Raw genomic sequence first — 12,581 nt, forward strand, 5'->3', positions numbered from 1 at the left:
TGCGTCACACCGTGCAAGAAGGGGGAAAAATAATGGGAAAAACAACTTTTAAATCGTTCGAAAAATCGAATTTAGAAAGAAAAAACAGAAAAAGATGAAAGGTTTTGGGACAAATGCGAGAGACGAAAATCAAAAAAAGCGGGAGAAGGAGGTGCAAAGCGGTTTCGCTGTGAGACCCACCGCACGTTTAATGTCATGCGCCTTTAATCCAGCTGTACGCAGTGACGTCACGAAATACTGAAAGCGTCACGTTTTCTAGCGAATCAGCTGATATTGATTTCAAAAATCTTGAAATTGAATTATTCAATTTTTTCTCGTTCTAAAAAGTCCAAAAGCTTTCAATAATATATAAAAATCAATAATTTCGTAACCCGATGTCTGGCATTTCTGGTAAATTCTAGAATTTTTCCAATTGTCATCATTTCTTGTGTTTAAAAGTCTATATTCTCTCGTTTCCTATCAATATCGTTTGCTTTATTCAGCTATGGCGGAGTTCCCAAATCTCGGAAAGCACTGTGAGAGCACAGTTTGCAACAGACTTGGTAAGTCAACATTTAAAAAAAATTAATTAAATAAAAAAATAATTATTTCAGATTTTCTTCCAATCAAATGCTCCGGTTGTGGACATTTCTACTGCTCAGAGCACTTCACATTTGAGGCTCATAATTGTCCGACTGGCTCAAGAATTGTAAGTGTTTGAAAATCTTTTTTTAGATTAAAATTATTAAATTTCAGTCCGTTCAAGTTCCTATTTGTCCTATATGTGAGAAGCCAGTTCCAACGCCGAAAGATGTCAATGTTGATCAACAAGTAATTATTTTGAAATTATTCCTGCAAAAATATTGATAAAAATTGTTTCTTTTTCAGGTCAATGAGCACATTCAGAACAATTGTCAGACTCCGAAACGTGCAAAAGTATATTCAAACGCGTGTACCGTCCCAAAATGCAAGAAGAAAGAGCTGGTAGCCATGAATTGCTCAAAATGTCGAAACAACTACTGCCTTTCTCACAGACACGAGCGGGATCACAGTTGTGAGCGAAAAGTTGGCGAAATGAAGATAAATCAGAAAAAGAGCTGGACGGATTCGTAAGTTTATTGTTTTGAATAAATCGAATTTCAAGGTATTTTTCCAGAATCACATCAATCGCGCGTTCCCGAATGAATCCATGTTCCGCACAAGCAAGAACAGAGGTTTGTATCTATTTTCAAAAAAACAACTAACTAAATCACAAATGTTTCCAGGGAGATGAAGCTCTGGCTCGTTCTCTACAACAAGAAGAATACAATCGAGTTGCACCGCCGCATCAAACAAGAAATTCCAATTCCAACTGCACCGTCTCATAGCATCCAATTTAGTGTATATTTATTTCCCTTCTCATATTTTCTGTACAATTTGCATTTCTCTTCAACCTTGTTCTAGTTCATATCCGTGTCAAAACTTTTATTCATTTCACTTCGCCAACTTCAGTCCTACTAAAATATTGATTCTTTGTACAATGTTGAATACTTTTTCTTTTTTCTTGATATATGAAATTGTTCACCTGCTTTGAACTGTTGTTAATGGGTGTTCTGGGGTTCACAAAGTAAAATAAGAGTTTTGCAAACTTTTGACTGAAACGAAATTTGGACTTTTCAAACATTTTTTACCTAATTTTGAGAAATGCATCTTTTGGCTCAAAGGTGAGACTCACTGTGTAGGTCTCGACGCGAACAAAAAATATTTCGCGCAAAGGCGTGTGTTCCTTTAAATAGTACTGTCGCCAATTAATTTTTGCAGTTTCTACAGTATATCCCACGTGGTGTCAGAGTGTCCCATATCGGTTTGATCTTCGTAGATCTACGGGAATAGCGGTAATTTGACGCAGATTTCTCAACTACCAAAAATATTTGTTGGTTGAGAATTGAACAGAAAAAGAAGAAGAAAATACAAGCATGTCGAGCTTTACACAACTTTATCTAATAAATATTCAATTAATTTGGATCAGTTTTCTCTTTCAGCAATTACAAAAAATTTTGTTCCGTTAAAATTGTGAATGATTGGATTTGGAGAGAATCGAGTTTTTGGAAAAATAAAAAACAAGAGCAACGTGTTATGGTATTATTCATGTGATCTTTTAAAATGCAAACGTGTATTTTAATTTAATTGTTCCCCTATCAGAACCTCTCTAAATTTCACGTGTTTCAAATTCCCTCTTTTTCTCTCTACTCTTTCACTCTCGCACGTGAAAAACTTCTTTCCGAATGATAATTTGTGTTTAAAATGGAAATTTTATTGAAGTAAAATTTATGAAACAAATACTTTTAGTTTAAATCCGAGATGCACTTCTATTTGAGAGAGCCCACGGTAAATTAAAAAAGAAGTAAAAGTATACCAAACAAGTATGTTCCAAGTGTTCCGATGGCTCCGACAAAAGAGTATACACTGATTGTATAATCGGTTAGATGAATAGCTGAAAGTATACCACGTTCAAAGCACACCCCGCCTTGTGTCTCTTCTAGAAAAAGGCGGTTGCTGAAAAGTATACGGAACGCTGAGGCACGCCCTCTTCTTACCATGATTTGCTCCAAGATAAATGAATAGGCATTCTCATTCAAAGTATAAACATGTACTCGAACTCATTCTCTTCATCATCTTCATCTTCCAACTCACCAATGTCTTTTGATTTTGGATTCCCTCAGTTTCCCGAACAAGTCCAATTCAATGAAGAAGGCTACGGGACACCATCTCCAGATGTCCTCCAGAATATGAATTATCATCATTATCCGGCACAAGATATGACGACAAATTCATACAATGGAGGCTATGACAATTCAATGCAACAGAATTTTATGCAACCAGATAATGGTGCAGGATACTACAGTGAGTTTTAAAAAACTATTTTATTTTACTTTTATATTTAAAATTAATGTTTCAGATGAAAACTATCAACAGATGCCTGATTTTCAATTTCCAGTTCAAAATTTTGATTTTACAAATCAATTTGAATTCACGACGCCTATTAATGGTATAATTAACTATGAAACTTACAGCCTAATCTTAAATTTATTTTAGACCTCCAGCAATCTCAAACTTCCATCAACCACACCAATCCCGACAACAATGAAAATTCCATGCCAGAGATACCAATTGACGGGGGCTTCAACTTTTTTCCAGCTCAAGAAGTTCAAGAATGGAAGCCAGCTAGAAAAGCTTCGAAAAATAAAATCAAGAAGATTTCCACAATGCATATCAACTCTTCGTGCTCCAATTGTGGATGTCGGGAAACGAAATTGTGGAGGAGAAATGAGCAAGGAGAAACTGAGTGCAAGTAAGTTTGAATTATTTTGAATGTTCTATTTAAATTACGATTACAGTCAGTGAGAAAATGTTTAAAAATCATTCCTATGCTGATAAAGTTACCAGATACCGCAATGAAACTTTTTATCATCTTTTTGAAATGTTTTATTCATGTCGAAAAGTAGTAAAAACTCTTTTTTTAACCACTTATCGAGAAATTCAAAGCATTGTCTGTTTTTTGATCGACGATTTTCAAAAAAAAATTGGTGGAAATTTTTTTCACTATTTTTTGAGGGCTCTCTAGGTGTAAAAGTTTTGAACTTGAGTTTTTTAAATCTCATATTTTTCAGTCCGTGTAATCTTTACGAACGAGTCAAAGGACATAAAAGACCACAACATCTTTGGAATAAGCCAGCTGCCAAGAGAAGACGCCGTCCAGTTGCTCCACTTGTTGACTCTAATGCTTTTAATTTTTGATTTAACTGATCAACTCTGTGCAATAAGCATTATTATTTTTCTAATCAAACATGACCTTTCGGTTATAATTTAACTATTTGTTTTATTTCCCCTCTGCTGGTTTCCATAATAAATAAATAAAAAAACTTCATGCTCTTGATACTACAGTTTTCCAGATCAATTGTGAATTTCGAACAGCTTGTTCAGATTTGAAATGTAGTGTTGCAAGAATTGATTTCCTGTGTGGAGTGTGAACAATAAGCATGACTATAGTGGAAAGAACTCCATGACATGCAATTGCAATCATCGCAATGTTTGTGGCAGCTGGAAAAATGATTTTTTTTTTCAAATTTCAGCTTAATTTTACCTTGATTATAGTAATCATTTTCCGAAGCCATGACAAAATATGAAACTGGTAATGAGATGAATGCAACTGGAATAAATATTTGAATACACATTGAATAGAAGAATTGCTTTTGTAAGCGAGCAGTAGTTGCCGAGAGAGACACTGTTTGGGAAAAGTATCGAAAAATTGCTCCGAGAAAATACAATTTTTGGGGAAGACATATGAAGAACATGCTCAAAAGACAGGCATTGACTATTGTATTATCAGTGGCAAATACAAAATATTCCCGACGATTGAGAACTTCATTTGGAATACATGGATTTATCTGTAATTCACTTTTTGGTTAAAGCTTTCAAAAAAAAAACGAAAACTCACATTTTTCACATATTGCTTTGCTACTTCAGGATTCGGTAGTTTTAAATATGCGGGAATAATAAACGTCACTGATATAGTATAATTTAATACAACATATAAGGTACGTTTCCAGTTCAGTGATCCGTTTGTTGTATGCCCATGTATTAGTCGGTGATAGCGATCTTCGAAGAATATGGTTACAGCCACGCACATCACTGAAATATATTGAATTGTTCGGTTCCTCTCAAATTGAATAATTTAAAAAGGAATAGTAGCTTGAAAACCCTAGAGTAAACATTAAATTCGTAACTTGGGGAACTTGCTGTCAAACTTTGGCAGTTCTCTGTCCAACCTTCCAACAAACTTAGTCAATCTTCTGCCAAACTTTGGAAACTTTTGGTCAAACTTAGACAACCTACTGTAAAATTCTGGGATTTTTCTCTCAAACCTTGACAACTTACTCACTCTCGGAAGTTACAAAGGTTCGACAGAAAACTGCCGAAATTGGACAGAAAGTTGTCAAAGGTGCGTTGCCAAAATTTGGCACGAAGTTTTCTTTAAATAAAAAGCCAAAGACATCACAAAAAAATTGGGAATCAAATAATTTGTTATTGAGATTAGATTAATTCATATCGAAACTGAAAACATAATAAAGCTTCTGTTTTCAATAAGACGTTTTATATTTATTATACTATTACCATTAGTTAGCCAATTCAAAATAAACTAACCCCCAACAAAAACACATCCAAGATAAACCTGAACATCAGTTGGAATACCTAATATTAAAGAGAATCCAAGAGGATATCCTGAACTGACAGGTAGTGTTAGCATTGGAGATGCAATAAAGCTTAGATATAAATCGACGATTGCTCCCACAATGTGCAATAAGACCATGTTGAACTTTACAGAACATATTTTGCGCGGAGTTTTAGTTAAAATAATATATGCTCCGAACAATTGAACGGTCACTTCGATGGCTGTAGGTACGTGAAGAATTCCAGCATAGAACTCATCAGTCGCAAATAAATTAATATCCTCGGTGCACATTTTGAGGTATTGAGGTAATAAAGTAAATCACGGAGAGAAATTAAAAAGGGATAAAAGCTCATAATTTAGCTAGGAAACGTTTTCACCTGTTCTAAAACTGATCACTCAATAGGATAAGCTTTTCGCGTCTGAGATCTTTTGCACATGTTCTTTGGTAGTTTCCATCTAAACCCATTCAAACATATGAGATCAAAAGTTAGTAAATACTTTAAGCAAATTTCCAACAAAAAAATTCCAAAAATTTCCAAATGTTCGAGATATTGAAAATTGATAACCTCATTAAAAGTTTGGGCACAATTTTTAAATTTTCAGTCGCACTATTTGTAGTTTTTAACAATTTGGTTGATGCATTAATTGATTTATTAAGTGAAAAGCAGCTGAAAACAAACCACACAAAAATGTTTTTTCCTGGTTCTGAGATCTTTTGAATTAAGAAATAACACCTGACCCATTTGGGTCAAATGATTTTTCGTAATTTTCAAAATTGTCTTAACTTGATAAATGTTTTCCACTGTCTATAAAATTGATAATGGATTCAGTCTGTTCGGAAAAAGATTTATATTTTACTTGAAAAGGAACAAATCGTGTGAAGATCAAAAGTGATGATCAAAAGTTTTCCTTGAATTTTATCGCGATTCCCATAATTTTTGCTTCTGGTCGTTGACAAGGAAGACAGTTTAAAAATCTAAGAAATTACAATAAATATTTAACATTTATTTCAGCTTTCAAGAAAAAACCTCGAACAATATCAATTAGTAGGAATTTGTTTCAAAGGGAAGAGTATTAATTTCAAATTAATGAGCAGCCTGAGCACATTCGCAGTTGGCACACTTGCATCCTCCGGCACATCCAGATTTGCAGCATTTCTTCTCACTGGCAGTTGGGCAGCAGTATTGCTCACAGCACTTGGCGTCGGAGCAATCGCAATCTTTAGTTCCGGTGTTGCAGGAACAATTTTGGTTTTTGCAGTCTGGGAAAGGGGGTTTCATTCAAAATTAATTAAAAGCGTAATGAAATTTCAACTTACCACACTTGCAGACCATTTTTGAGTAGAGCCTTTGAAGCTTGATTCTCATGTCTGCTGGTAGGCCTTTTATATAAATTTTCAAGCGACAACCTATTTGAGGCAGCTGATAACAGCACAAGCCTATCACAATGTACAGTCACTGATAAAAGCTTTGAAAACTTCATTCAAATTTATCCAATTCTTCTGAACTTTATGAAGCAGTAAGTACATTGCGTGCACAATTATTTGGATTTTTGAAAATAAAATTTGATAGATTTTGAGCTATATTCTGAGAAGTTGAATTTTCCGTCACAACTCTAGTTTGTGATAGAGGCCTTTATCAGTTAGGTGTGTGAAGTCATGCCTCAAACATACTTGGTCACCTGCAGTACATAAAATTTCAGGTACAAACAAGATTACGGTAATTACTAGCTTTTCCTTGAAAATTAGAAATGAAACATGTAATTTTCCAACTACTGTACTTTTTAGAATAAAGTAGTCTCTGATCTACTCAGCTTCAGCTCATTAGCTATTCCATCAATTATTCTCACTTCCATGGTTACATCCCACGTTTGTTTCGTTCCACTGAACCATTTTCGTCTCTTTTTGTATTCTCTATGGGACAAAAAAGTTCCAGAACCGCTCCAGAACATGTAGAAGGTTTGAAATATTATTTAATTTAGAAAAGAAAACTGAGATTTCAGAAGATAGACATAGCGCCTGGGGAAGTGATATTGATGAAACATTATGTGGCCCAGGAACTCTTTGTGCAGGTTTGTAATTTTATTGTTTAACTTATGTTTAACCGTAATTAAAAAATTACCAATGTCAAATAATACTACACCGGTAAAGCGGGGTCCCCAAAAACAACCCTTCTGCGGCTGACTGATGAATAGGCTATTTCGGGCCAGCGGGCAAACTTCGAGGCTTGCTATTTTAATCCTGAAACAATTCCAGGCAGAAAACAAGAAAAAATTCTTCCTCCTTTTAGACACTATCGTGATATCCTGCCTTACCCGTAAAAGTGATTCAATTTTAAAATTTCAGACGACTGGACCCCATTCAACTCTGTGCCAACAAGCCCTGATTCTGTCAGAAGGCGCTTTAGTGAAGCTCGTCTTCAGGAAGATGTTATTACAGAGCAGCCAAGATTATTTGACAATCATTCTCGTGAACAAGATGACGATAGAATGATGAATTACGAAGTGATGACTATTCGGGAAGTTGAATCACCGATTATTCTACCTGGTCCAATTTACACAACGGAAACACATAAGAAGAAAAGAAAAGTGAAGAAACAGCCAAAGCGAATAGTTAGAAGAAAAATGAGAAAGCAAAGAAATACTTCAACTTCTCGAAATACTCAAAATAACGAGGATGTTACTGTATTAAGAAACTTTAATAGTATAAAGCACCATCAAAAACCCAGAAACATTGCATATCGTCCAAGACATCACTCCAGAAAAATTCGGTGAGCTCTGACACTCATTACACAACCATTTAAAATTTTTCAGAGTACATCAAGACCCACGTTATCCAACAATTCCTCCACCTACTATCAACTATGGTCTTAAATTCAGGAGGTGCCATCCGGATGATGTAAGTTTTGTGGATTTTATAGGCTAAATAATTCAAAATTTTCCAGAAAAATCGATTTGTAAAAGCAGTGCCACCGAGTCATCTGAAAGGAAAGTCAATATCCGCAAAACAACCATTTAGATATCGGGGAATCCCAAAAATTATAATGTGATTCCTGCTTTAATTTTTGAAAGTTGTATAATCAATTAAAGAATTTGAGAGCTCAAAAAATACCTTTTTACTTTTATAAAAGAAGAACAAATGAATATTTTATATGTAGTCACGTATAGATAGTAACACAAAATTAACGAATTTAATAACTAAATCTGAAATATAGAACTACAAACGTCTCTAGTATAAAAAGTAATCTGGCGACCACTGTTTTTTTAGAAATTAGAAACTTGATACTGAACCTTCAATTAAAATGTATAGTTTTGAGTTTAGCTTGTACTTGAAAAAATAATTTATTAACATATCCATGCTTGAAGTCGAGAATTCAAAAACATGTGATATCGCTGATAAGCCCTCATATTGCACGTGTTCCGAACTTCTTCCATCGAGCAACTGCTCACAGATTGAAGTTTTGAGCATTTCAACTCATGAAAGATTCTATCTGAAAGATTTGAGAAAGTTTTGAAGGCTCAACCTGATCCCAAATATCAATTTACCACAAACAGACAAAAAACTCAATAAATTTGCCAAATATTACTTTTTTTGAAATTCTACAATTCTTTCTAATTTCCTCATTTGAATTGCATCTGAATTTGACTGAACCACACTTATTTTCCCGTGACTCACTTTCGTTTTTATCATTTTTGCAACAATTTGTTTTATTTTTTGATATTTTTGATATTTTTTATTAGAGGGAAATGTATCACAAAATAATTTTTTTCACAGAAAACTCTAAAAAATATTTATCAAGTTTGTTGAATTCGAGAATACTTAATGTTTATTGGAGATAAAAAATTAAAAACTTAAATTTCTTTCAAACTTAATAAACTGTTCAAATTGTTTTCATATGGTGTTTCATTTTTTATTTTGTTTTATTTTTCAACATCTTTCAAACTCACATTAACATCGAGAACTGTTTCCATTGACTTTTTGAAGCATTTTCCATATTGGTCCTTCATTTTTAGAGCACATCTCCAGAAGATTTTGCTTGCAAAAAATTGGTAAAAACTGCAAAAGGATAGTAACTTCTCAACGGATTTCGCATCGTAGTCCATACATCTTTTGAGTACTGGAAAATTTGCCTAAAACTAAAATTTGGGTAGAAAAAATTGATTTGATTCACCAACCTCTATTGTGGAACAATATCCATTCATTCGTTCAATTTTTTTCGGGTTTTGTAGACTTGTTGAATTTTTGAAAGCAGCAACGCCATCAAAAGCATTGAGACATTTTTCTAATGCTGCCTGAGTTTTCGCTGATGTGCAGAATGAAAATTGATAGGCCGTGGTTATCTTCGAGTTTTGCGTGGAGCTTTTTTTAAAAATTTTATTGGGAGTTTTTGTATAGCTTGGAAATGATTTAGTTGCAGAAGTAAAATTAGCCACAATTTTTACATTTACTGTAACCAAAATAATAAGAAATTGAAAATAAAATAGCATACCTTTAGAGTTTGAAAATAAAAAAACTAGTGCTACAAAGTGTGGCCATTAATCATAGTTTCAATGTTTTTATTTATATAATCCCAGATTTGATCACTGTATTTTCAATCTTTGTTCAACATTCTACCATCCATTGGTTCAGTGTTTGACCATTCAAAAATATTTTTCAAGTTTGAATGATAGGTTTGGTAGTCGTGCCCTGTTGTGTATATTCACGTTAACTTTAATCAATTCTGAGGCAGCGAATTTTGAACAGGCTGACTTGAACTCGGCCAGGAGGCACAGAAACAAAAATAATTTTCAGATTTCATCTGTTTTCAAATAAATAGAATTGAAAGTGTACTTGAACATTGAAAGGTTCTCATAAATATTTTAGAGGATAACATTGTTTTTATCAAATATTCTCGAAAAATCTATCAGATGTTTTACAATCATCATATTAATATAGTTTTACACATTTACACAATAAATATTTACATTGAAATCATGAATACAACCAGGATAAAAATAATTAACACATCCATGTCTGTATATGACGATTCAAGAACATTTGGTAGCTTTGAGTTCCTCTCACGTTGCACGAGCTTTCTACTTCTTTCACTGAACAACTATTCACTGCAATCAGCTTTGCACACTTCACAGGAATCGTTGACTGAAAAAATTGAGGTTAATTATTTTCCGAAAACTCTGTAACTTACATTAAAATCCAAAATAATTGATGTTGCATTGTCTGTGCATGGAGTTGATGTTCCTTCCAAAATAAGAGAGCACGGTAGGAAAAACTTTGTAGTGACAAATTGATAAAAGTCACAAAATGTTTTGATGATACCGATTGAATACGAATCGAAATCCGCGCATTTTTCGATTTCAGGGTAGCAATCCTGAAATGAAAATGATTTTTCCTGCTAGTCTAGTTTTCTATTTTCGTATATTTTTCTAAATTTCCATAATGAGAAACTAAAGGTGATATTTTTGCATTCATGAAATCCCGCTGAACTCACCGTAAATGTAGAACAGTATCCATTAATTTCTTGAATAACATCTGGATCAGTCAAACTCATTGCAGACATACTTGAATCAAGTCCTTCAAGAGCATAATAACACTGACTGGATTGAACCAGGGTGTCGAGGGATTCGCAGGTTTTCGGAAATTTCGTGACAGCTTTTGCAGTTGTGGTAGCTACCTGATGGCTGCTTGTGGTTAGGTTTTGCATGATGGTTTTCATTGTCGTGTGTGGAGTAGACATGGTAGTAACTGTTGGACCATGTGGCGGAGCTACAGTAACTCCAACTGAAAGGTTAAGACCGATGGAGCTTGGCGAAGTGACAATCCCATTGGAAGTAAGTAGAAGAACAAAAACTTGATATATCATTTTAAGTTAGAGAAATAATAGTTTGAATTTTATATTCCAAAACTCGTGCTATTTTATAGTCTGAATTACCTTGTTATTTCATCTATAGTCAATAGTCTTTTAATCCTGCTGTTTGCTAGATGACGCAAAACTGCCCCAGATAATTCAGTCTATTCAATTAAAACTTCTATAGAAATTTTAAATGAATCACTTCAATGATTCATGTAAATTTGCATATCTGATAGAAAATATTTTCTTCCGACTTAAATGTTATATCATTTAGAATTTTTTGCTAGCTTCAGATTTTCCGGTGTTTCAAATAAATATTTGTATTTATCTTGAATAAAAACCTCAGTTTATTCAAACAAAATCACTTAAAAAATCAAATAAAAGCAAGTTCAATTCTTGATTTTGTACTTGTCCATCTGGAAAATTATATAATTGGGCAAATTCAAAACTACGAAATTTTCCCATTTTTTGTAACGATGCTACGATTGATCTTCTATCCTCGTTTTCTTTAGAACGTGCAAATATTGCGCGATATTTAACATTTCGGAATCTACAAATCATCTTTTTATCGTCAAAAATTAAAAACGATTACCTGGCATGTTTGAAGATAATTTCAAATTCCATCTGAATCTGCGGACGTTCCGGGTTATGAAGTGAGATCTGCCAAGCCGATTTGTCGACTGGAATTTTTAGGAAAATGTTTTTAAAGTGTAGCTCAGCAGCTGAAATGAATTAATATCTTGAAACAAAAATGAGCAAGTATTAGAGAAAAAACAAACACTAGAAAATTTGAAATACATGTTTTGGCAATTTCCACACCGAAATTGGTACAGAATCTCCTCAAACTGCAATAATCTCACCTCATCTTTGCCCAATGCTTCTGGCACTCGTTCTCTTGGTCCGTACTCTCCAAAAGGTTCATAAGCTTTATGAAAAACTTCAAATATCAATACACTGAATGCATAAACATCACTTTCCTTTGTACTTATCATCTTTTCGACGGCTTCTGGTGCCATATATCTGAATTTAAGATTGAGTCCGAATTACACTCCGCAAGCCACTAACCTTACTGGAACCATCTCTGCTCTGTGCTTGGTGCCTCCTTTATCAGCTGATAACCCAAAATCCGCAATTTTCAGAATGTCATCATCGGTGAGCAAGCAGTTTCTCACAATTCCTAGCTCATGAAGATAGTCAAGACCGTTGGCTGCTTGGAAAAGATATCGAATCTTTTCAAAATCTGTGATGGGCTGAAATTCATTTAGATGTGAACTGGTTTCAAACAAAATGTTATCTTACCACTTTCTTAAGCTTATTCTCCAAAGAGTCGGCTGCACAGAATTCGATAGCAATCATGAAAGGATCTCGTGAAGCGGCGATTCCAAAGAATTTGACAACGTTTGGCTGAAAAGGTTCATTAAGAAAATACCCAAAAAATGAAAAGAAAATGGTTAAAATTCTTTCAAAAACATATTCAGCGTATTTATTGAAATATGGAGGTTATGGAGTTTATGGGAATCTGGATTAAGCCTAAGCCTTAGCCT

At 34.0% G+C, this 12,581-nt stretch overlaps 6 protein-coding genes, 1 non-coding gene and 2 pseudogenes across 9 annotated transcripts; 4 read left to right on the forward strand and 5 right to left on the reverse strand.

Annotated features, from left to right (window-relative positions):
• Positions 1–238: 238 nt before the first annotated feature.
• aip-1 (AN1-type domain-containing protein) lies at positions 239–1,550 on the forward strand. The gene is made up of 6 exons (NM_074078.4): positions 239–542; positions 594–688; positions 736–810; positions 868–1,088; positions 1,136–1,193; positions 1,245–1,550. Exons 1-6 carry the CDS (start codon positions 485–487, stop codon positions 1,344–1,346), a joined length of 609 nt encoding a protein of 202 aa, NP_506479.1. The 5' UTR covers positions 239–484; the 3' UTR covers positions 1,347–1,550.
• A 1,050-nt stretch (positions 1,551–2,600) lies between these two features.
• end-3 (GATA-type domain-containing protein) lies at positions 2,601–3,886 on the forward strand. The gene is made up of 4 exons (NM_074079.3): positions 2,601–2,862; positions 2,918–3,007; positions 3,055–3,310; positions 3,630–3,886. Exons 1-4 carry the CDS (start codon positions 2,607–2,609, stop codon positions 3,754–3,756), a joined length of 729 nt encoding a protein of 242 aa, NP_506480.1. The 5' UTR covers positions 2,601–2,606; the 3' UTR covers positions 3,757–3,886.
• Positions 3,884–5,482, reverse strand: srh-308 (Serpentine Receptor, class H; the record flags this gene model as incomplete). Its single annotated transcript, NM_074080.2, has 4 exons — positions 3,884–4,059; positions 4,103–4,406; positions 4,457–4,650; positions 5,164–5,482. The coding sequence occupies 4 exons, from the start codon at positions 5,480–5,482 to the stop codon at positions 3,884–3,886; spliced, it is 993 nt and encodes a 330-aa protein (NP_506481.2).
• Positions 5,483–6,175: 693 nt separating this feature from the next.
• Positions 6,176–6,579, reverse strand: mtl-2 (Metallothionein-2). Its single transcript, NM_074081.9, has 2 exons — positions 6,510–6,579; positions 6,176–6,452 (listed from the first exon to the last, which is right to left on the reverse strand). Exons 1-2 carry the CDS (start codon positions 6,523–6,525, stop codon positions 6,277–6,279), a joined length of 192 nt encoding a protein of 63 aa, NP_506482.1. The 5' UTR covers positions 6,526–6,579; the 3' UTR covers positions 6,176–6,276.
• Positions 6,580–6,671: 92 nt separating this feature from the next.
• Positions 6,672–8,294, forward strand: T08G5.1 (Titin). The gene is made up of 5 exons (NM_074082.4): positions 6,672–7,148; positions 7,193–7,261; positions 7,536–7,959; positions 8,003–8,087; positions 8,134–8,294. The coding sequence occupies exons 1-5, from the start codon at positions 7,106–7,108 to the stop codon at positions 8,236–8,238; spliced, it is 726 nt and encodes a 241-aa protein (NP_506483.2). The 5' UTR covers positions 6,672–7,105; the 3' UTR covers positions 8,239–8,294.
• Positions 8,295–8,533: 239 nt separating this feature from the next.
• T08G5.14 lies at positions 8,534–9,643 on the reverse strand (annotated as a pseudogene). The gene is made up of 3 exons: positions 9,365–9,643; positions 9,137–9,319; positions 8,534–8,679 (listed from the first exon to the last, which is right to left on the reverse strand). Coding segments are annotated over exons 1-3 (608 nt in total).
• A 402-nt stretch (positions 9,644–10,045) lies between these two features.
• Positions 10,046–11,080, reverse strand: T08G5.15 (T20D4.11-like domain-containing protein). The gene is made up of 3 exons (NM_001129537.4): positions 10,678–11,080; positions 10,375–10,557; positions 10,046–10,328 (listed from the first exon to the last, which is right to left on the reverse strand). The coding sequence occupies exons 1-3, from the start codon at positions 11,047–11,049 to the stop codon at positions 10,188–10,190; spliced, it is 696 nt and encodes a 231-aa protein (NP_001123009.1). The 5' UTR covers positions 11,050–11,080; the 3' UTR covers positions 10,046–10,187.
• Positions 10,143–10,163, forward strand: 21ur-15514. Its single transcript, NR_069930.1, has one exon.
• Positions 11,081–11,726: 646 nt separating the features above from the next.
• Positions 11,727–12,441, reverse strand: T08G5.16 (annotated as a pseudogene). The gene is made up of 3 exons: positions 12,337–12,441; positions 12,103–12,287; positions 11,727–12,057 (listed from the first exon to the last, which is right to left on the reverse strand). Coding segments are annotated over exons 1-3 (621 nt in total).
• Positions 12,442–12,581: the final 140 nt, after the last annotated feature.

This window comes from Caenorhabditis elegans, chromosome V (assembly GCF_000002985.6).
Source record: "Caenorhabditis elegans chromosome V".
NCBI lineage: Eukaryota > Metazoa > Nematoda > Chromadorea > Rhabditida > Rhabditidae > Caenorhabditis > Caenorhabditis elegans.